At 45.5% G+C, this 20,846-nt stretch overlaps 1 protein-coding gene across 1 annotated transcript in view; it reads left to right on the forward strand.

The window, feature by feature from the left end:
* Positions 1-8,072: 8,072 nt before the first annotated feature.
* Positions 8,073-20,846, forward strand: part of fgf11a (fibroblast growth factor 11a) — a gene marked incomplete at both ends in the record, with an annotated part of 140,771 nt that continues 127,997 nt past the window's right edge. The window contains one exon of the mRNA XM_083789209.1: positions 8,073-8,265. Within this exon, the coding sequence (XP_083645335.1) occupies positions 8,073-8,265 (193 nt within the window). The remainder of the gene's footprint in view (positions 8,266-20,846) is intronic.

Genomic DNA, 20,846 nt, shown 5'->3' on the forward strand with positions numbered 1-20,846 from the left:
TGGAAGAAGACCTCTTTAACACATTCAGCATCTGTCATTATAGATTTCACCTGTGTATACGACACACGTGTGTCATCTACTGAGCTTGTGCAGTAGAAAATGTGTGCATGTGTGCATATTAGAGCTGGGACTCGATTAAAACAATTAATCTAATTAATCAGAGGCTTTGTAGTTAATTAATCTCGATTAATCGCATTTTAATCGCATATCATTATTTGACCCAAGAACTGTGAGAGAGCCATTTTTTTAATGGATTTTGGTATACTAGTGAATCAATGAATAGTGAATACATAAGTTTAAGCAATAAAACATTGTTTTTGTAGTAATAGGGGTAATAATAATATCTCAAAATTAATAATTTATATAGAGCTTTTCTGAGTACCCAAAAATGCTTTACAAGGGGGACATGATAAATCAAAAACAACTATTAAAGGAAAAACACTAAGTAAATAAATGAAATATTGAAGGTTTGGATGGTGAGGGCATGTCTCTGAGAGTTTTGGGGGATGCATTCCACAGGGTTGGGGGGGGCTTCAATTGGTGCAGCAAATATGTGACATGACCATAAGAAAACACCTCTGTGTTTCTTCCGTGGACATACAGTAACAGCCATAACAGATACATTTTATTTGGCCATAACCGTTTAGTTAGAAACCATGTCATCTGGTCGGGTACTTGAACTTATACTGGGAGTTGGAATAACGTTAGCTCTGATCCATAGTGTTAGAAGGCTTTCACATCTTTTTTATGTTAAAAACGAGGGGCAGCGCACAGCCTGCACTTCCGCGGGTGTGAGGGGAAAGGATCAAATTAAGTACCATAGAACTCCTCCTAACTACGATAACTACGCTATCGACCAGAGCTACTGTTGTTGGAGTTAGCTTCCAGGCTAGGCTCGGTGCAACATGTTTTGCATTGAGCCGATACTGGAGGCTTGACGAGGTGCGGTGATATGTGAATTCTTTATTGAATAATTGCACACAACTGTGCTGTAATCCACGCTACCATCGGATAGCCTTTTAAATCCTATTTCCAATCCACGGAGACAAGCAAAGTGATATCAGCGGCTTCCCCCAGTCTGGTGAACTGTCTGCAGTGTCTGGTGGTGTTATTGTCTGAAGAGGACACAGACACTTGGTGCGCAGGTCCGTCTGAAAACTGTCCAGTGACAACGTTCCGCGGTGAAAAGAAAACGTGCGATTAAAATGCGTAATTTTTTTTAACGCGTTAATTTTTCTGTTGTTAATTAATCGCAATTAGTCCCGGCCCTAGTGCATATAATATATCATTTTTTGTATGCAAACATTTTTTAACTAAAATCTTTGCTTCGGGCAGACATTTTTAGGCCTAGAACACTAAACACGGGGTGATTTATATTTTTTGTCTGAGGTGGGGTGGGTCTTTCAGTACCTTCATGATGCTCAGTGTTCAGTGCTCAGAAGTTATAGGTTTGTTTCCCTGCCCACATCATCCCTGGTTTTTTCTACAGGCAGGTGTTCGGGTGAATTTTCCCTGTGTTTAGTGATGTTGTGATATAGAGAAAACTCCCATACACCCACAATGGACTTTATTTATTTATGTATTCATTCTTCACTGTACCATTCGCACATGTCTCATGAATGGGTGGAGCAAAGGAGAAGTTCCCAGCTCCATATTTTTTAAATAATTCACCAGATTTTGCTCCCCTATGATAGCCCCCCCCCCCCCCCCCCCCCCCCCCCCATGTGTGCGAAAAGTAACGATGAAAGTACCTGAAGTTGTCATGCATTGCTGTACTTCAATATACAGTATTTTGATGGGAAATATTTTTTATGGAATATTTTACATTGGGTAAAATATACCAGTGTTTAGTGATGGTGTGACAAAACAATATGTTTAGTGTTATAGGGCTAGAATCAGCCTCAGGTCTTAACCCATTCTGGACGGGAACCCCTTTTTGTGTTTTAACTAGCATTATGTTATACTTTAGATTAAAAATAGCCGATCTACAAGCTGCACATTGCGTGCATCGCAACACGTTGTGAGCTGGTAGATCGGCTGTTGTCTCAGCTTGGATCCCAGGGACAAATACAATGCCATAAACTAAAGGTTATAGGACTTCCCCAACAACACCTTCAACTGCAGCCACTCACTTCCACTAGCTGAGAAGAAGCTCTCTCTCTCTCTCGCTGCGTGCTGTGGAACCTGAATCTCCCTCTGGGGATCACTGAAGTTCTATCTCATCTCTTATCGTTTCTAAATACTATAAAAAAAACATTGTGTGTGCAGCCCGGAGCTTGAGATTACAGATTTAGGCCAAGTCTTGTTTTATGTCTTGCTTCTAAGATTGCAATGAACCTCTAAAATACTTAACAGTGCTGTTTTATTTGTGCCTCTGTCACACCAGCATGCTTTTAGTGAGGCCACACGCACGCACGCACGCACGCAAATTTGATGTCTCATTTTGGAATGAGAGTAGTCTATTGAAGCGGTTCCAGATGCAGTCACACTTCAACCCTTGGGACACAGCACAAAGACAGAGACGGACAGACAGACACACAGACAGACGTTATAGTTATTGGAGTTGCAGAAATAACAATTGACTCTGGGATTAAATTGAGAGAAGTCAAACAGAGTCACCAGTCACCTCTGCAGTGTCAGAGAGAGAGAGAGAGAGAGAGAAGGGGCGAGGAGGGAGAGAGGGTTACATGAGGAGAAAGTGCGGAGGGAGGGGAGGAGACGGAGGGAGAGAATGCGACGGAAAGATGGTATATGACGGGTTATATGAGGAGAAGGAAAGGATGAGAGGGGGAGAGAGGGGTGGAAACCAGAGAGAGTATTCAATTCGTATTCAATATTTATTATTTTATCTTGATTGTTTTCTCATGCCAATAAAGCTCCTTTGAATTGAAATTGAATTGAGAGTCAGAGAGAGAGAGAGAGAGAGAGAGAGAGAGAGAGAGAGAGAGAGAGAGAGAGAGAGAGAGAGAGAAGGAGGCAGATGTGAAGGACGGAAGGGTCAAATTTAAAGTCTAACTTTGGCACACACACAAAGCTATAGAAGAAGGGATACAAAAAACAAGTCGACACATATAAATGCATCTTTTTTAATATGCTTGCACCCCGTCTCTCTCTCTCTCTCTCTCTCTCTCTCTCTCTCTCTCTCTCTCTCTTTCTCTCCTTCTCTTCCTTTGGGTCTTTATGTCCTCAGTCCCTTCCCTGCTGGCCTCTGCTGTTCTCTGCTGAACAACTTCTTCATTGCAGTCCCCCCCAAAAAACCCATACTCACCGTCGCCCACAGTGTGGAGGGTGTGTGTGTGTGTGCGCCCCGTGTTGGGGGGTGCATATAGGAGAGAGAAAGAGAGGAGGGAGGACTATAATTGCTTTACTTAACAGCTGAGGAAACTGCAATACGGTATTGTCTATAGGGCGCATGCTTGTGTGTGTGTGTGTGTGTGTGTGTGTGCACGTGTGTGTGAGCGCGTGCATGTATACAGTAGAGGGAATCCTGCAGGGGTTTCTCTCCTCCCTCCTCCTCTCTGCTGGGCCAGCAGAAACGAAGCAGGGAGAAGCCCTGACTATACTACTCTGAGATCAGAGGATATACCGCCATCGTTTCCCTTCCTCTTCCGCACGGGGGGGGGGGGGGGGTTGTGGTGTGCGGGGGGACGACGACGACGACGACGACGACGACGACAAGTACACAGTCTGTCCAGTTTGGTGCCTCTTTCATCACAATGTAATAGTAATAGAACACTTCACTAATGAGAACGCTTTTTCTTCAGCTTCTGAGGACTGGGGGGTATTCTGCTGTCTCCGCTGTGTTCTCTCTCTCTCTGAGAAAGGCATAGGCAGACAATAGAGGAGATATACAAGAGCACATATTTCCTCGGGAGGATCTGAACCCCTCAACATAGTGCGTGCATGTGGTCCGTTGCTGCAGGGACTCAGGGTTTCAACCCCCCGGCCCGGTTTGTGCAAGCGTTTGTGGTGTGGGGAACGCATGTACGTACTAGTCGCCACCTCACTGTGAAGATGTCTAAACGTGTGTGTCTTTTAGCGTTCGTAAAGTCACACCCGGCCAAGTGAAACTTGAACGGAGGCCAGTATAGCGGTGGACAAGAGGCTATGAAGAAGTCTGCTGTTGGCAGAGTAGGCGAGGTATACAATACAGTAAGAGGCAAGCTGCAGGGACTTCATAACGCCAACGCCTCCTACACTTTCTTGCAGAGTATATAGTCTTAAAGCCCCCCTTACCCCACCCCTTTTCTGGATGCAAACAATGATCAAAGACCCCTTTTAAGAGTTCAAAGCATTACCTTTCCCGAGGACTCTGGTATAACCAACAACAAGCAGACTCTGTTAAATGGAAAAGAAAGTGAGAATGCCAGCCATGTATAGAGTTGATGAGGCAGGTTCCTGTGCTTCTGCAGGAGCAGAACAATGGAAGGCATTGAATCACCTTGGACTCATTTGACGACCTTCCTTTTATTTATCTCTTGAACCTTGCAGCGTCCATATTCTGCAATCCAAGTACAGTTTTGTAACTCAGGTCTGTTTCACTTTAGGCTAGAGGGTTTAATTTGCAACGTATACACATGGAAGGCAGTGGCTCAGGAGGACTGCAGGCCGCTTGGGAACTGGAAGGTTCCCAGTTCGATCCCGGGCTCCCTCGAGGTGTCCTTGAGAGAAAAAAACAACAAACCCTTCATTGCTCCCGATGAGCAGGTTGGTTGCCTTGCATGGTTTCCCCCGTCGGGGTGCAGTACTTAGTTTAGACAGTTTTTGGTTTAGACTAGTCATTGGTTAGACCAGTCATTAGTCCTACAACTACAACCCATCTCAAACCCTCACCCTAAACCTAACCTCCCACGGGGCAGCACACCTAAACCTAACCTTAACACATGTCTAACCAATGACTAGTCTAAACTATAAGTATGCACCCCTGAATGGGTCATTGGGTGAATGTAATGCACCTTGGATAAGGTAAATGCACCATTTTACCATTTACCACAGCAACGGGACGAGGTTTTGATGTGTATATCGAAACCTTTTCCCTTCATGCTATCCTGCGCAAAGCAGTGGTTTTGCTTTGCTTTGTTTCCAGGTCACTATAGCCTATAACTAGATCCCCTAGTCCTCAGTGACCAAAAAGTCCTCAGGCACCGCCTTGCGCAAATTCCCTTGCACGTTAAACGAAAAGGAGGACAAAGAGGAGAGTATTTGCAAGTCATTAATTAAGGAAATAATTGCCGTCGACCTCAAACGCCTCAGCATTTCACTGACTGTGTGGTGCTGCGTTTGGGATGTCAGCCGACAACCCTCGGCACACCCAACCCCCCCCCCCCCCCCTCCCCCTCTCTCCCCCCCCCCCCCCCTCCTTAGAGCACCGAGCGTGCTTTGACAAAAAAAAACTAACTATGGTACATCAAATGAATTAACTGCAAACGACTGCACGAGTGCGGCGGAGCGCGTCCGAACCAGCCATGTTATACTATACTATGGTTTGGAGATGTATATCCAGCGCCACCCCCACCCCCACGTCCCACTCTGTGTGAGTCAGACGGCATCAGCGCCGCCATACGTCCTCGTCACACCTCGGCCAGCTCGGCACGCTGGTTGTCTCTTTAAGCCAACATCACAGTGAAGGGGGACGGGGGGGGGCGGGGACGGGGGGGAGGCTACACATACAGCCTGGCCCAGCCCGAGAGAGAGAGCGAGAGAGAGAGAGAGACTTTGAATCGCAGACAGCGAAGGTATATCGGAGTGACAGAGAGGGAGGAGAGAAGAGGAGCAAAGAAGGGGAGGGTTTAGGGAAAATAGATTTGAGACGGAGGGAGGGTGTGTGTGTGTGAGAGAGAGAGCGAGCGAGGGAGAGAGAGGTAGAGAGCATTTGAAGCACTCTGTAATGCACTGTGAACAGGGACGAGCTGGAGAGGCATAGTCACACACACACACACACACACACATACACACCTTCACACTCTGTCTCACACGCACGCACACACATACACACCTTCACACTCTGTCACACACACACACACACACACACACACACACACAGCCACAGACACATGCACGTACAAAGGCACTAACTCTCACACACCCTCTCTCACTCACACGTGGACGTGTGTGTGTGTGCGTGTGCGTGCGCGTGTGTGCCAGAGTCGCACGGTGCCTTGACTATATAAACACACACACTTGCACACATCCACACGGACAGACAGACACACACGCTGTCTCGTACAAATACACATTCTCATTCACACTCACAGTAGTTACACACGTGCACACACCCTCACGCACACACATACACACACACACACACACACACACGCACTCGCGCGCACACACACACACACACACACACAGAGAGAGACACAAGCGTCAGTGGGGAGTGCGTTCTGCTCAGAGCCGGTCTCAAACGGAAGCTGTCCGGACGTCAACTCGCCCGCTGCATGCGTGTCCCACGGAACGGACCCCAGCAGTTTAGCGCTCTGCCACGGTAAGACCCCCAGCCCCCCCCCCCCCCTCCTCCCTATTCCCCCCCCCCCCCCCCCCTCTCTCTAACCTCCATTCATTCATCCCCCCCCCTTCCCCCTCCCCGTACTCCCTGGCGCGTGCGGCTTCTGAAGGACACAGCGTTTGTACTCTGCCGCTGTGTAGCGTTCTCCGCCGAGAAGAGAGTTATACCAAGCCAGATCTGATAGGGGGGGATAGACTCCCTGCACATACCCCTTCCCCTCCTCCCCCCACCGCCTTCTCTCTCTCTCTCTCTCTCTCTGTGCTCTCTCGTTCATGAATGTCACCTCTATCTGTGGGAAGTGCCGGATTTTTCAAGCCCCCCCCCCCCCCCCCTCTCTCTCTCCCTCCCTCTTTCTGTCTCTCCCTCTTTTTGTGTCTGTCTGTCTGTGCGTGTGTCTCTCTCTCCCTCCTTCTCTCTCACACACACTTTCTCTTTCACCCTGTATCTCTCTCTCTCTCAGGGTGTGGGTGATGTGAGCAGAGAGAGCCTGTGGAGACGGCTTTGAGAGAAGCTGTTGTTTGTTCACGTCCCTCCTGTCCTCAGCCCAGTTTTGCAGCGCTGCCACCTCAGGTTGGGACGGTCCTGCCTTCACTTCCTTCTCTCTCTCTCTCTCTCTCTCTCTCTCTCTCTCTCTCTCTCTCTCTCTCACTCTCCGAGCTCCGGACGGACTGTTCAGGTGTTCAGGAGAGAGAGACACCGGAGCGAGAGGTCGTCCCGTCACAGCGTATTTCAGAAGCTTCGTCGTCTTTTTTTTTGCTTCCCGTTCTACTGTCGGGACGTTGTTGTCATTTTTGTTGTCATTTTCAATTTTTTTATTATTATTATTTTTTGTTTTTTGGGTCGTCCTTGCGAGGTCGACTGGTGATCGACGGACCTGCAGTAGGACTGGAGGACTAGAGAGGAGTTTTTTTGTGGTTGGTCGTGGTTTCGGACGTTGGACTCGTTCGTGGCTTTCGTCATGCAGTGAGCGGTTTATACCTCAGCGGGGGGAAAGCCGTGGGGGTTTGAAGGGGGTATAGGGGCGTTGAAGGGGGTCAAGTCATACTTCAGCTGGTGGTCCAGAGGTGGGCATAAACAGAGGGCCTTGAAGAGGGTGTTGCGGAGTTGCCGGGGGACAGTTCCTGGTTCTCCACAGGTTTTGTTTTGTGGGACAACAGCGACATGGATTGTCCTTTGTGGTGCCACGGTGCCGACAGCGGAGCGGTGATGCACTGAGGCTATGCCTGAACCTCGCCAGAGGCAGCACCGACGACAACGCACACCGAAGGACACCAGATAACGCCCGACAGGTCAGCGGCAACAAACCCTGCGTGGCCTCGGACCCTTCACGAGGGACCCTTCCTTCTCTCTCTCCGTTTGGCCCCGTTTTCCCCTCGCCTGCGCTCTCCTCAGAACCCCTCTCGTGGTTCTTCCCACAGTTCGTCGCCTGGATCCGCCCCTGCGCCCCTCCCTCGGCGGAGGTCCGTCGCCCTGGGTGAGTGGGCAGGGGGGTGGCCCACGGTACCCCCCGACACCCGGGCACCGCCGAGCCGCCAGGGGCCGGTGAGCCAGGGTCAGTGCTGGGACGATGGCCGCGCTCGCCAGCTCCCTAATCCGCCAGCGCCGGGAGGTCAAGGATCCCCAGGCAAACCGGCAGATCGCCAACAAGCGCAAGCCCTGCCAGAAGAGCAACAAGTCACTCTGCCAGAAACAAATACTAATATTAATATCAAAGGTTCGACTATGTGGCAGCCGAGGGCGAAAAATAGAAAAAAGACCGGGTGAGTGCTTGTTCAAGATTCAATCCGTCTTTTTGCCATTTCCTTCTTTATATGTATCCTTCCTACCTTTCTTCCTGCCCTTCTTTCCCTCTGTACTTCCATCCTTTCTGCCGTTCCCCATCCTTGGTTCCTTCTCTTCCTGTAATGATAAGTGGATGTTGTTGGTTTGACTTGCCCAGAACTCCAGATTAATCCTTGAGTGAAAACCTCAATAAAAGAACACCCACCCAGCTCAGGACTTGACTGTAGAGAGTTCCTGGTGGCTGTATATACTCACTCATCACGGTCAAACATGCTGGCGCAGTGAGTGAGTGCATGGAACGGGACAGACAAAAACTCCTTTCTTATCACTGCCGGTTCCCCGGGGGGGACGGGGGGACGTGGCTTTTGTCAAATGTCTCCTCTGCTTATACTATACGGTGCACAGATCAATGATCACAGTCAAATTATTTAACTCTGAAGTTCAACATGCGACCATTTTTACACTCTCTCCGAGTGGGTTTTATTGTGTGCTCTGCTGTGGTTATTGACCAGAAACATGAGCCGGGCCGGCGGCGTTGATGCTGTAACAGGGATTCTGTTACAGAACATGTCAACACACACACACACACACACACACACACACACACAGACACACACGAGCCTCCGAGCGCACACACACACACACAGTCACACACAGATACCCTACACCGCTAACGCTAAGTAATATGCGGGCCGTCGAAAGAAGCAAACTCACGGTACATTGATTTACTGGGATGTAAAACTGTCAACAGCGCCTCATTTGCGTTGTGGGGGCCCATTACCCCCCCCCACCACCACCACATAGACTTCCTCCCCCCAAGGCAAATTTAACTGAGTGGGAACTAATTTGTCTTGTGTGTTTGCATAATAAATGCTACTGCGGCATTATTCATGGGCAGCGAATGGAAAAACACTCTTTGGGTTTGGAGACGGAAGGACAACATGGAGGTGTTGCCAACCACGTATATGCGAGTGTGCCCTCCGTGTCTGTCTCTGATTTATGACATCATCAGACAGAGGCATTATGAGACAGAAACGCATTCAATAATATTCTTCAGGGCTTCACAATTTATGTTTGTGTGTCGTTTATGTCTCTTTCTGCTGTCGGTATATAGATATGAGATATATGGCAGCATTAGACTTGTTGTTGATATTCTCTAAAACAGTGGTTCTCAAACATTTTCATGTCAAGGACAGAGGAAAAAGGTGTTAAAATGTTATTAGAATATTCTACATTCTACAAAAAAGCTGATCTACAAGCACGTCGTTAGCTTGTAGATCTGCAGTATATCGGCTATTTTCAAATAGTCGTGAGCATGATGTATAAGGTTAAAGTGGTTTAACCTATTTTATTGCTATATTAACTTTTTTCACCCTGTAACGCCGCTTGCGGGCCCCTGGGGACCCATGGGGTCCTCCAGTCTAAAAATGACATACCGTATTAGCCCATTTTGGGCGGAAACCCCTCTTGGTGTTTTAAACATTATGTTACAATTTGCTATTGAAAAGTAGCAGATCTACACGCTCATAGCACGCCACCGAGTGGCACACTACGACCTTGTAGGTCTGCTATTTTTGAAAAGTCGTTAAAATGTGGCGTGAATCTTTGAATATATATATATAGAACATTTTTAACTAAAATATTTGCTTCTGGGGGGTCCCTGGAACTACATATTTTGAGATGGGGGTCCGTGGCCCAATAGAGATAATTCGGGGGGTCCTTGACATGAAAAAGGTTGAGCACCACGCACTGACATAGAAACACAGGTTTTTCAGATTTTCTTTTTAGGATTTAGAAGCCAGTCAAAAATGGGTTAGGGAAAGTGTGGCCATAATGACTGGGCCACGTTTTGGCTGATTTATAGGGTCCTTCATCCCTTCACAAACCTGTACAGTATAACAGTAAACCGTCTGGTTCATAATGGTATATTGGTGAAATGTGATGACAGGCATTAGAAGAGTGAAAGCTATTTTCACTTCATGTCTTTAGCTGTGTGATTACATTCTGTTCTGCCATATGAATCATTCTCTATTGAACAAAAAAAAAAACAAAGGGCCGCCTTTGGGTACGATGGGTATAATCTTGCATTGTGTTAATCTACTCTCTGGTTTTACGCAGTAACCAATTTCAAATTGCAATTTGCAATTTGCTGAACACATTTCCAAAGTAAACGATTGGACTGCGTCTGACACCTGAAATCACTTTAGTTGTCGTTAGCGGGCCATTGAAGCCACACAGTCAGGCATAACTGCCTTTAGACAGATGAGTCCGTGAATGCCGCGGAGAGCCGCGAGACAGCGAAGACCTTCTACACGTATACCTACAGTATACCTACAGTATACCTACAGTATACTGTACCCCAACACAGGTAAATGTGTCAATTTAACTCCAACAGCTGAGAAGTGGAACCAAGTGAACCCATAAAGGTCCTAATGGAGTGGACCGATGGAACCAAATTGGTTCCCCTGGGCCTAGTTCAATGAATGAATGCTATGTATTTTACTGCATGTGTGTGTGTGTGTGTGTGTGTGTGTGTGTGTGTGTGTGTGTGTGTGTGTGTGTGTGTGTGTGTGTGTGTGTGTGTGTGTGTGTGTGTGTGTGTGTGTGTGTGTGTGTGTGTGTGTGTGTGTGTGTGTGTGTGTGTGTGTGTGTGCTTGTGTGCGTGTGTGCTTGTGTGCGTGCGTGCGTCCTGTGATATTTATTGCCCTGGCGCGCCAACTTCATCATGGTAATTACGCGGGGTGCCTCAGAGCAGGACTCGTGCATCTGCCGGGCAGTGCGAGTGCCCGCTGTACGGTAATTGCAGGTTGTAAAGTGTGGACGAGGGAGACGGTGGCAATGCCAGCTCTTTGGGGGGAAAATGCAGCGCTTGCACCGACCACGGCGGACATTGTTCCAGACAGGCCCCCGTTCCCCCTGCCCCCATGTACTTATACATATACGTTATGGCTTTATTATGGTCATCTCCAACAGAGGCTCTATGACATGTATTCCCTTACACTGCGCGAAAAGAGGAGTTAACGGGCAATTATGGGCACTGTTATGGGCCCGTAAACCTCAAGTTTAGCGGGCATATACAGTTAATATACGGTAATATATGGGTGTGATGGTACAATTCGGGAGTTTAACAGGGTCTGTTGAAAAGTCGCAAAACACATGTCGGACCAAAGCAAACTGTCAGAAGCTGCTGAGGGTTGATTTCACCCAACTCTGTCTGTCTGTCTGTCTGTCTGTCTGTCTGTCTGTCTGTCTGTCTGTCTGTCTGTCTGTCTGTCTGTCTGTCTGTCTGTCTGTCTGTCTGTCTGTCTGTCCTGTGTGTCGCTGTACATCTTGATTGGCTGTCTATACCTCTCTCTGGTGGCCTGCCCTGTCACCATACAAAATTTGCAAGTCAGCAGAAAGAGAGTGAGGAGAGAGAGAGAGAGAGAGAGAGAGAGAGGAGGAGGGAGAGAGAGATAGGAGGAGAGAGAGAGAGAGAGAGAGAAGGAGGAGGAGGAGGGGGGGAGAGACAGAGAGAGATGAGGGGGGAGAGAGAGAGAGAGATAGGAGGGGAGAGAGAGAGGAGAGAGAGGAGAGAGAGAGAGAGAGAGAGAGAGGAGTTACCAGAGTTGTGATTTAGAGGGTTCCATGTTGAGTACCGTATGTGGCAGTGTGTGCTTCATCAATCGCTGTTGAATTTGTTGCGTGTGTGTGTGTGTGTGTGTGTGTGTGTGTGTGTGTGTGTGTGTGTGTGTGTGTGTGCGTGCGTGCATGTGTGCGTGCATGCGATGTGTTTGGTTTCCAGTGGCTGACCTTTTGTCGTGAAAGGTAGCTAGTGGGCTTGTGTATTTTAATGAGTATGTTCCCGCATAGTGTGTGTGTTTGTCTCTCCTAGTCCTAATACAGTGCGTGCATCCGTGTGTGCGTGTGTGCGTGCATGCGTGCGTGCGTGTGTCTCATGCCTGAGGCCACAATTGACCCCTACTGGCCAGGATCAGCCATCTAGAGACTTGACCTTAACCTCCAGTGTGTCCTGGGTCCCCTGAGTAGCTGTCACTCTTCCCGCTGGCTTCTTCTCGATTTTGGATCCTGCACTGTACCACTGTATCTGTAGGTTCCATTTGTAAACAGAGGGGGGACTTTTGCTGTAAAGAAAAAAACAGAATAGGGGACACTAGGGTGTCGCCAGAGGTGCGAACACTAATGTGTTAGGCACATTTTAAAACTGTTATTGTACTTATGTAAAGGATTGTTTTAGTATAGGTATGTTGTAAAGGATTGTTTTAGGTGGAGGTATAGAACTATAGAAAGGCCTAACCAGGGACTGGGGTTGCAAATTAGCCTTGGCTACAAACCCATATACATTGCAACGGTTTCATGTTTTTACAACTTGATACATTGTTTTTTGTATTGTCCCTGTTAAATAAACGTATAAATAAAATAAATAAACATACATTTTTAATCAAATCAAACATACTGTATCAGACAGTATATTTCCCTAAAGGAAATCCATAAATTTAATCCAGTCTGACCAGAAACAGGGATAAAACATATATCTTCACCGGCCATAAACATAAATAATGACCCGATGGGGGAATATCACAAGCAGTGGCAGGTTCCTCTGCTTTTTATAACAAATCGAACCCTTGTCTTCTGAATTCTGATGTCTTCCACTTTCCCGATTCTGTCACCACAAGTGTCTCTGAAGGCTTAAGTTATGTACACACAGTAGTACAGTCTGAGTTCATTTTACAATAGATTATCTTCATACAGCTTCAGATGTGGCTTTATTTAACTATCCACTGCCTCAGCCCTGTAGCTGCTCCTGACTATATAAGGATTGATTCGTTCCACATTTACATCGTGGTCGTTCATATTGCCTCTGGCAGCGATGCTGTCGGGGATTACTGTACTGTATCACCAATCATGTTTGCATCTACATTAAATGCCACATGGCTTTCGAGGAGAAACCTCTTATCTCTACCCATTGTATATACGTGGCGATGTAAGACTGTAAAACTGTAAGAGTTTCTATTTTGCTATTTTCAAAGGTTTCACCTATAATGACATGACCAGAACACGGACGCCAGGTAGAAAGTCTGTCTGTGAGTTTTATGAATATTTAAACAAGGGTTGCGTCCATCCAAACGTGCGTCCTGCCCACCCAATCAAAAGTTATGGGGAATATTAATTTTTATACAGTGAAGAAGTGGTCCCCGCACACAGGCTTTGCTCCAGTAGTGTTTTATTGTATTTTAAAACACCATAAATTAAGACACGACGTTTCGGCCGTCAACACCCGATGAAGGCAGTTCACGGCCGAAAACGTCGTGTCTTAATTTATGGTGTTTTAAAATACAATAAAACACTACCGGAGCAAAGCCTGTGTGCGGACCACTTCTTCACTGTATGTATCTACCTTAGTCCAGCGCCACCAGCCAGGAACTGGATGTGCGCAAGCCACCTGCTTTTTAAACTAATATTTATTTTTAGCCATTAAGATATAGATGGATAGATAAACTGATATGATGATAGCATAGTTTTCTATGGACTCCGGGGATTTACAGGGATTTGACCCCCTCCAAAACGGCGCTCTGCAGGGTGTGCTTGGCTGCCCCCCATAAAGTACATTTGTCCTGCCCACCCTAGTGGGGCAGGCTATAGAACCGGCCCTGCCCGTGATTATATTTGTCTTGACTTCGTCCAACGCCGCATGTGGAGTGGGTGTGTGTCGTTGTGTTAATAATGTTCTTTGATTGTCACAATAATGTGTCACCCGCCCACGCTTAGTTCAGTACCGTCCCGTCCTCATAGCCGTGAACATATACATAAAAGTATGTTTTTCACCCGTCAAACGCCAACCGTTGCAGGACTCTGGAATGGCCATTCCATTGAGGAATGCAATCTTGAAATAGCCAGCAGGTCTAATGTGAAATCTGTCAATTATCAGGCCAGTTTTGTGAACTAAGTAATGTGACATTTGATCTATAAACTCCCCAGTCCTATCTGCTATAGAGGGTATGCGCATGCTTAAAGTGAATGGCACATCGAGTGGCAAAGCGACATGCAAAGTGAGTTTAACATTGTTTAATGTTGTTTAATGCAATCAGATAGGACTTTTCTGTTTGGATGCATGGGTTGTCAAGGCCAGAAAGTAGTTTTTTGCCATTCAGTAGGCATTCCTGCATAACCTCCAGGTTTGATGATGATGTCACGCGCATACCCTCTATTGGCTTTTCTCTGTATATGCAATAATGCCATTGCTATACCTTCAACCAGCATAAGCATTTGCTTTAAAATGACCATAGATTTTAGCCAAGTCTTTATTTTGTGACCTATACGTTTTCGTCTCGTATAGTCTAGTCAACGAAATTGCGTAATGATTTAGTCCCAGTTATTGTTTATACACTTTTTTTTTGTCTAGTCTAGTTTTGGTCCGTGGAATATGGTCGTTGACGAACATATTTCGTCATAGTTTTCGTCAACAAAAACAACACTGATGATCTAACAGTCCAATATTGCTGATGGCCTCATAAACTAGTTTGATATTGAGAGATGCTTGCTGGCTTTGTATATCTATTCCTTTGGGACACCTCAGTCATCGCTAACGAACATATTTCGTCATAGTTTTCGTCAACAAAAACAACACTGATGATCTAACAGTCCAATATTGCTGATGGCCTCATAAACTAGTTTGATATTGAGAGATGCTTGCTGGCTTTGTATATCTATTCCTTTGGGACACCTCAGTCATCGCTGATAGTCAAGTTTTTAAGCTTGACTCTCCTTATATAGCCTCACGTCACCCTGCTGAGGGACAGCAAAATGACGCTGTTTAAAAATAACACTGTCCTTGGAACCAGGTTCAGCCGGCGAGCAAAAGAAAAAAAGCGAGTTCACGTTGGAATTAAACGACCTTCTGAAGGTGGGAATTTCAGAAGGGTTCCCTGGGAATACCGGCTGGAATGACCTTGTGGAAATGCATGGACTTCCTTTATCTGCGGTTGGCTTTACCTTTAGTTTGTGTGTGCTGCATGGTGAACGTCATCTTCTACTGTGGAGCTTTTCTATTGCTTTAACCACTTAACCCATTTAGGCCCGACGTCAAAAATAAATAAATAAAGTTCGCTCTGAAAGAATGTATATTCAAAGATCTGTGCCGCATTTTCACGATATAAAAAGAATAGCAGACCTACAAGCTCGTAGCGCGCCACTCGGTGGCGCGCTATGAGCTTGTAGATCTGCTTGTAGATCAGCTAAAGTATAACATAATGCTTAGTTAAAACACCAAAAGGGGTTCCCGTCCAGAATGGGTTTTTTAAACCACATATACTTCATATTGACTGGCTTCCCCCAGGGGTCTATACACTTGACCCTCTTCACTTTTCCCTCTGCGCCAAATCTCTTGGCTAATATTAGCCAGCTATTTTCACAGAATATATAGCAGATTTCCGCCGAATGTTGTGCCTATTAGGACATGAGTTGGGGATGGTAGGGTATTTACATGTTCAGAATGCCCGTCTGAATGTCATGTTGAAATTGTACCTCAAATTGTATTGCTGCACTTTAAAATATTTTGATTAGAAATATCTTTATGGAATATAGTACATTGGGTAAAATAAACCCAGGTTTAGTGTTCTCGGCTTAAGACAGACAGACAGAGTGGTCACCAAACTTAACAATGTTCATTGGTCTCCAAGTTTTTGCGTGGAAACACAGGAAAAACACCTCTGGCGTCAGCTAATGAACCAGTCAAAGAAACATGGGTATACATTCATGAGCTCTGCAACTGTTTTACGAGCCTGAATAATTCACTGCAAAATCAATGTGTCAAGTTAACTCTGGAGCAGTGTCACAAAACAAAGGCCTGTGAAGTCGTGTGTTGTGTAACGACTTGGCACATACAGTAGATCGACATAGGTGTGTGCGCGTGCATGTGTGTGTGTGTGCGTGTATGTGTCTAGATGTTATCGTGCACCTATCGCTATCAGTGCGTCACTTGAATTGTGATCTAGCTCATGTTCAAGTATCCCTTTGTGTACATGGTATAGAGGCCCTTTGAGATAGTGTGAGAGTTCTTTAATCTAACTGTGTGTGTGTGTGTGTGTGTGTGTGTGTGTGTGTGTGTGTGTGTGTGTGTGTGTGTGTGTGTGTGTGTGTGTGTGTGTGTGTGTGTGTGTGTGTGTGTGTGTGTGTGTGTGTGTGTGTGTGTGTGTGTGCGTGCGTGTTACCTGCCTCCCATTGATAGATGGTGTTCCTGACGTGTGTTTGTGTGTCCTAGGCTGACCCCTTACAACCTGCTCCTCTTTTCCTTTCCTTTCCTTTTCTTCCTTTCTCCCTTCTTCCTCTTCTCTGACTGCCAGCCCCCATCTCTCTGCACTCTGTCAGCCCCGCAAACACACACACACACACACACTAACCCTCACCTATAACCGGTGCTAATGACACCTCTCCACTACAGCCCACTCAGCTTATAGCAAGGTCAATTTGTCCCTTGCACACACACACACACACACACACACACACACATGTGTGAGCGTACGTCGATACAAATACAGTATACACCTCCAGGGTTTTTCCTGCATGGAGGCATTTTTTGGCAGCCTCAAAGGTTTTTTTAAGCCTGCGACAAAGGAACATCACCAGCACCAAAAAAAAAAAGGCAATTACAATTATCTCTGAATGTGTTTAATTGCTGGTTTAAAGTTCAGCACATCCAGTGGCTCTTTAGAGTCTTTCCTGCAGTTGCCGTGCGGTTTGGTCCAATAATGATCAGGTTAGCACATTATCACTACCTTAAACATTGTTGGCATTCACCAAACAGCAGATCTACAAGCTTACAATGCAGTCTTTGAAATTAGCTCAAATCTAGCTCAAAGCTCAAATGCAACACATTGTGAGCTTGTAGATCTGCTATTTTCAAAAGATTTGAAAACTTGAAATGGGACATTCTGCATAATGAGTTCTTTCTACTTTTGGTAATTTAAGTGAATTTTTATACCAATACTATTGTACTTTTACTCATTCCAGATTTTTACTTATAATAGATATTGAATAGAATATTTCTATATTACAGTATTGATACTTCAATTTCATGTCACATTCATTGTACTTGATTACATAGCGCCTAAATGGTGCTAGTATAAACTATTCAATCAATCAATCAATCAATGGAATCAATTTTCTCACTACACTACTACACTGTCATCTGTACTTTATGGAAATGTTTTCCTTGTAGCTTCCTATTTTCTCTTTATCAGCTATGGTTTCAGAGACAAATCCTTTTGTTAATGTTTAAAAGCCCAAGCCATTAAAAACTAAAGTGAGATTGGCCTGAGGTTTGTACTGTCTATGTAGAATATAAAGCTGCTGTTCCACCCTTAATGCAGGCAGCTTGTTCTGAAGTAAGAAAGTGGGCAACCTTCCCATTGAAAGATGGTCGCTCTATGTCCTGAGACACTCTCGCGATTGTCCTGCAGGCTGCACCCTCTCGTCCAAATATGTGTTATTATGTCACATCTGTCCTGGCGACATCCATATCCAAGGCGTTCAATTTGTCCAACTCAAAGTCTTCAAAGCGGGAATCCACAAAGCAAAGGGTGGCGTTGCGGTCACTGACTGTCCATGACTTTTTGACCGGTGTGACTCCTATATCTCGAACAGTGGTTCACACACCTTAAAGGTGAGCCCTAGAAGAGCGTCTCTTGGTCCATCTGCGGGTGAACTCGCCACACTTTTCTTACGCCAGTAGAGACAAGACATTGTTGGCAGGCATACCACAGCACGGCAATTTCCAAATCCTTTTGCCAGTAAATCGCCTAATATTGTTCAACATTTTGTGAATATTATGTTTTGGTACGAATAATTTTTCACATTTGGTGCAAAAGATGCACTGTCTGTCACTTAATTTTATGTCTGCCAGCTGGTGGTCATCGACACGATGAGGAGGAAGCCATGTCGTAATCAGAACCCCATGTTGTTTAGTCTGTGGTGCGCCGTGCACTTGAACTTGGATTGTGTTTGCCTAAGAGACAAATGAGAAATGACGGCGTGACAGTAGTGAGTGCACACACACCCACCTTCCACAACCTGTGTGTGTGTGTGTGTGTGTGAGTGCGTGTGTACACATGTGATTCATCAGGGCCTATCACTTTCTCTCATTAACAAACACGGGTATATCAATAATTTGCGGCTAGTGTTTGGAATGCCACGTATTGAACCATGGAACATGGAACAGCAGGGAGAGAGACCCTCACTCACATGTCTCTCTCTCTCTCTCTCTCTCTCTGTTTGTCTTTCTCCCGCTGCATGTTTCACTAAATCGTTTGATAGGACTTCCTGCACCTCTCTCTCACTTTCTCATATCAAATGAAATAAAATCTATAAAGAGTTATCGTAAAGTACACCACGTTAGTTCCATTGATCCAAGCCACAATCTATTGATCATTAAAATAGACCTGCTCTGAAAATGCACGTGGACGGCAAACACTTTGGGGATTTAAGGCTGGGGGAAGCGCCAGTGGTGGGAAGAATAGCCTACTCACATGGGTGCTTATTAATTACTTAAATAAAAGCACCAATACTGCAATATAGAAATAATTTGTTACGAGTTAAAAAAGTCCAGAATTCAAAATGTACAAAGGTATTGGCATCATTTAATGTACTTAAAGTGCTAAAAGTATATAGAAAGTATATTCATTATGCAGAATGCCCCCATTCAAAGTTTTCAAATGTATGCCATATGGCGAGAAGCCACTTCGTCCTTTAGGTGCAGCATCCGCCTATAGGTGACGGCAGACTGCTGGGCGAGCGCTGGCGCTTTGGCATGGGGGGTCAGATCAACATACGGAATGAATTCTGTATACTGGCCATATATGGAGTGTGTCTTGAGTGTACGGGGGTTTGATGAGGTCAGATACAACATTATGAAATGTCAGAACAGGTCAGCTCCATTGGAGATCTAAGGCTGATCTATAAAGGAGCTTGTAGGTCTGCTATTTTTGAAAGACATTTTTAGAATGTGATCTCAGGTCAAAATGGGTTAACTGTATAGTACGTACGTAAGTAAATGTACTTAGTCTCAAGCTAAATGAGGATAAGACAGAAGTTCTCATAATCGGTTCTAGCGAGCAGAAAGAATCAATAATAAGCAGACTTGGCAACCTGACTGTAGAAAGTAACAGTACAGTAAAGAACCTGGGGGTTATTATTGATTCTGAATTGAATTTTAATTCACACATTAATCATGTTACCAAGACTGCCTTTTTTCACCTTAGAAATATTGCACGAATCAGAGCCTATTTGTCCTTGGACGATACAAAAACGCTAATCCACGCCTTTGTTTTTTCTCGGCTTGACTACTGCAATGCACTCTTTTCAGGTCTGCCTAAGAAATCGACTGACAGATTACAACTTGTCCAAAATGCAGCAGCTAGAGTTTTAACTAGAACTAAGATGAGAGAACATATTACTCCAGTTTTGGCATCACTGCACTGGCTTCCGGTTGTTTTTAGGATTGATTTTAAAATTATTTTACTTGTCTATAAAGCTCTCAATGGTCTCGCACCTCCGTACCTCCGTGACTGCCTACCTAGATATGTCCCTAACCGCCCCCTCAGGTCCTCCAATGCTGGCCTACTTGAAGTGCCTAAAATAATGTGCACAAAAAAATATGGTGAGGCAGCTTTTTGCTTCTACGGCCCAACAGCCTGGAATAAACTTCCATTCGAGCTCAGACACGCACCCTCTGTCAAGACTCACCTCTTCACTCTTGCTTCTAGTTGAGTTTTACTATGCACGTTCCTACCCTGCCCTGACTGATTTGCTGCATGTGGTGTTTTTATTTGTTTTTATTTATTTTATGTTCTTATATTCAATTTTGTTCTTTGCCATTGTTCTATCATTTTAACTACTTGTGTTTTATTGTATTATATTTTTGTGTCCTGCCCTGTGAAGCACTTTGAGCTGCATTTATGTATGAAAGGTGCTATACAAATAAAGTTTATTATTATTATTATTATTAGTTACTTTTCCCCACTGGGAAGCGCTGCTCTGTCTCCTTCACTGTCGACCCCCAGGCTGGAATCACAACCCCTGGCTGTCTCTGGCTGGATGTCTTCTCTCGTCTCTTCAATCTTCTGCAACAGCACCCAGCACCGCCCCCCCCCTGCCCACCCCCCAACCCCCCTGGAAGCCCTTGTCTTCTCAAGGACATCAGATAGCTGTCTCCCCTTCTCTCTTTCTCACTCGCTCGCCTCTGTGCTTTAGAGATAGAATCCAGCAGGAAAGCACGCACATCTAAAAAAATAAACTTCTATGGGTGCTGAACAAAAATACGTAAAGATGAGAAGATAGGAAGTCCACACATCACCACCGGGCCTTGAGCTCCAAACTTTTCATTCATTATAAGAGAAACCTATTTTGAAAGAAATTGCAAAGTGTGGTTGCCGCAATCGCTTATATAGGCCTCTCCCACTCATTTTGCCAGCCAATTACAATGTCACGTCACCCCTGTGATCATGCGTAAGTAAATCATCCCATTTGGGATGGATTGGACATTCCGTTCGTGATTTGTGTCATT

The sequence above is a fragment of the Protomyctophum parallelum genome (assembly GCF_964188405.1).
Source record: "Protomyctophum parallelum genome assembly, chromosome: 18".
Taxonomy (NCBI): domain Eukaryota; kingdom Metazoa; phylum Chordata; class Actinopteri; order Myctophiformes; family Myctophidae; genus Protomyctophum; species Protomyctophum parallelum.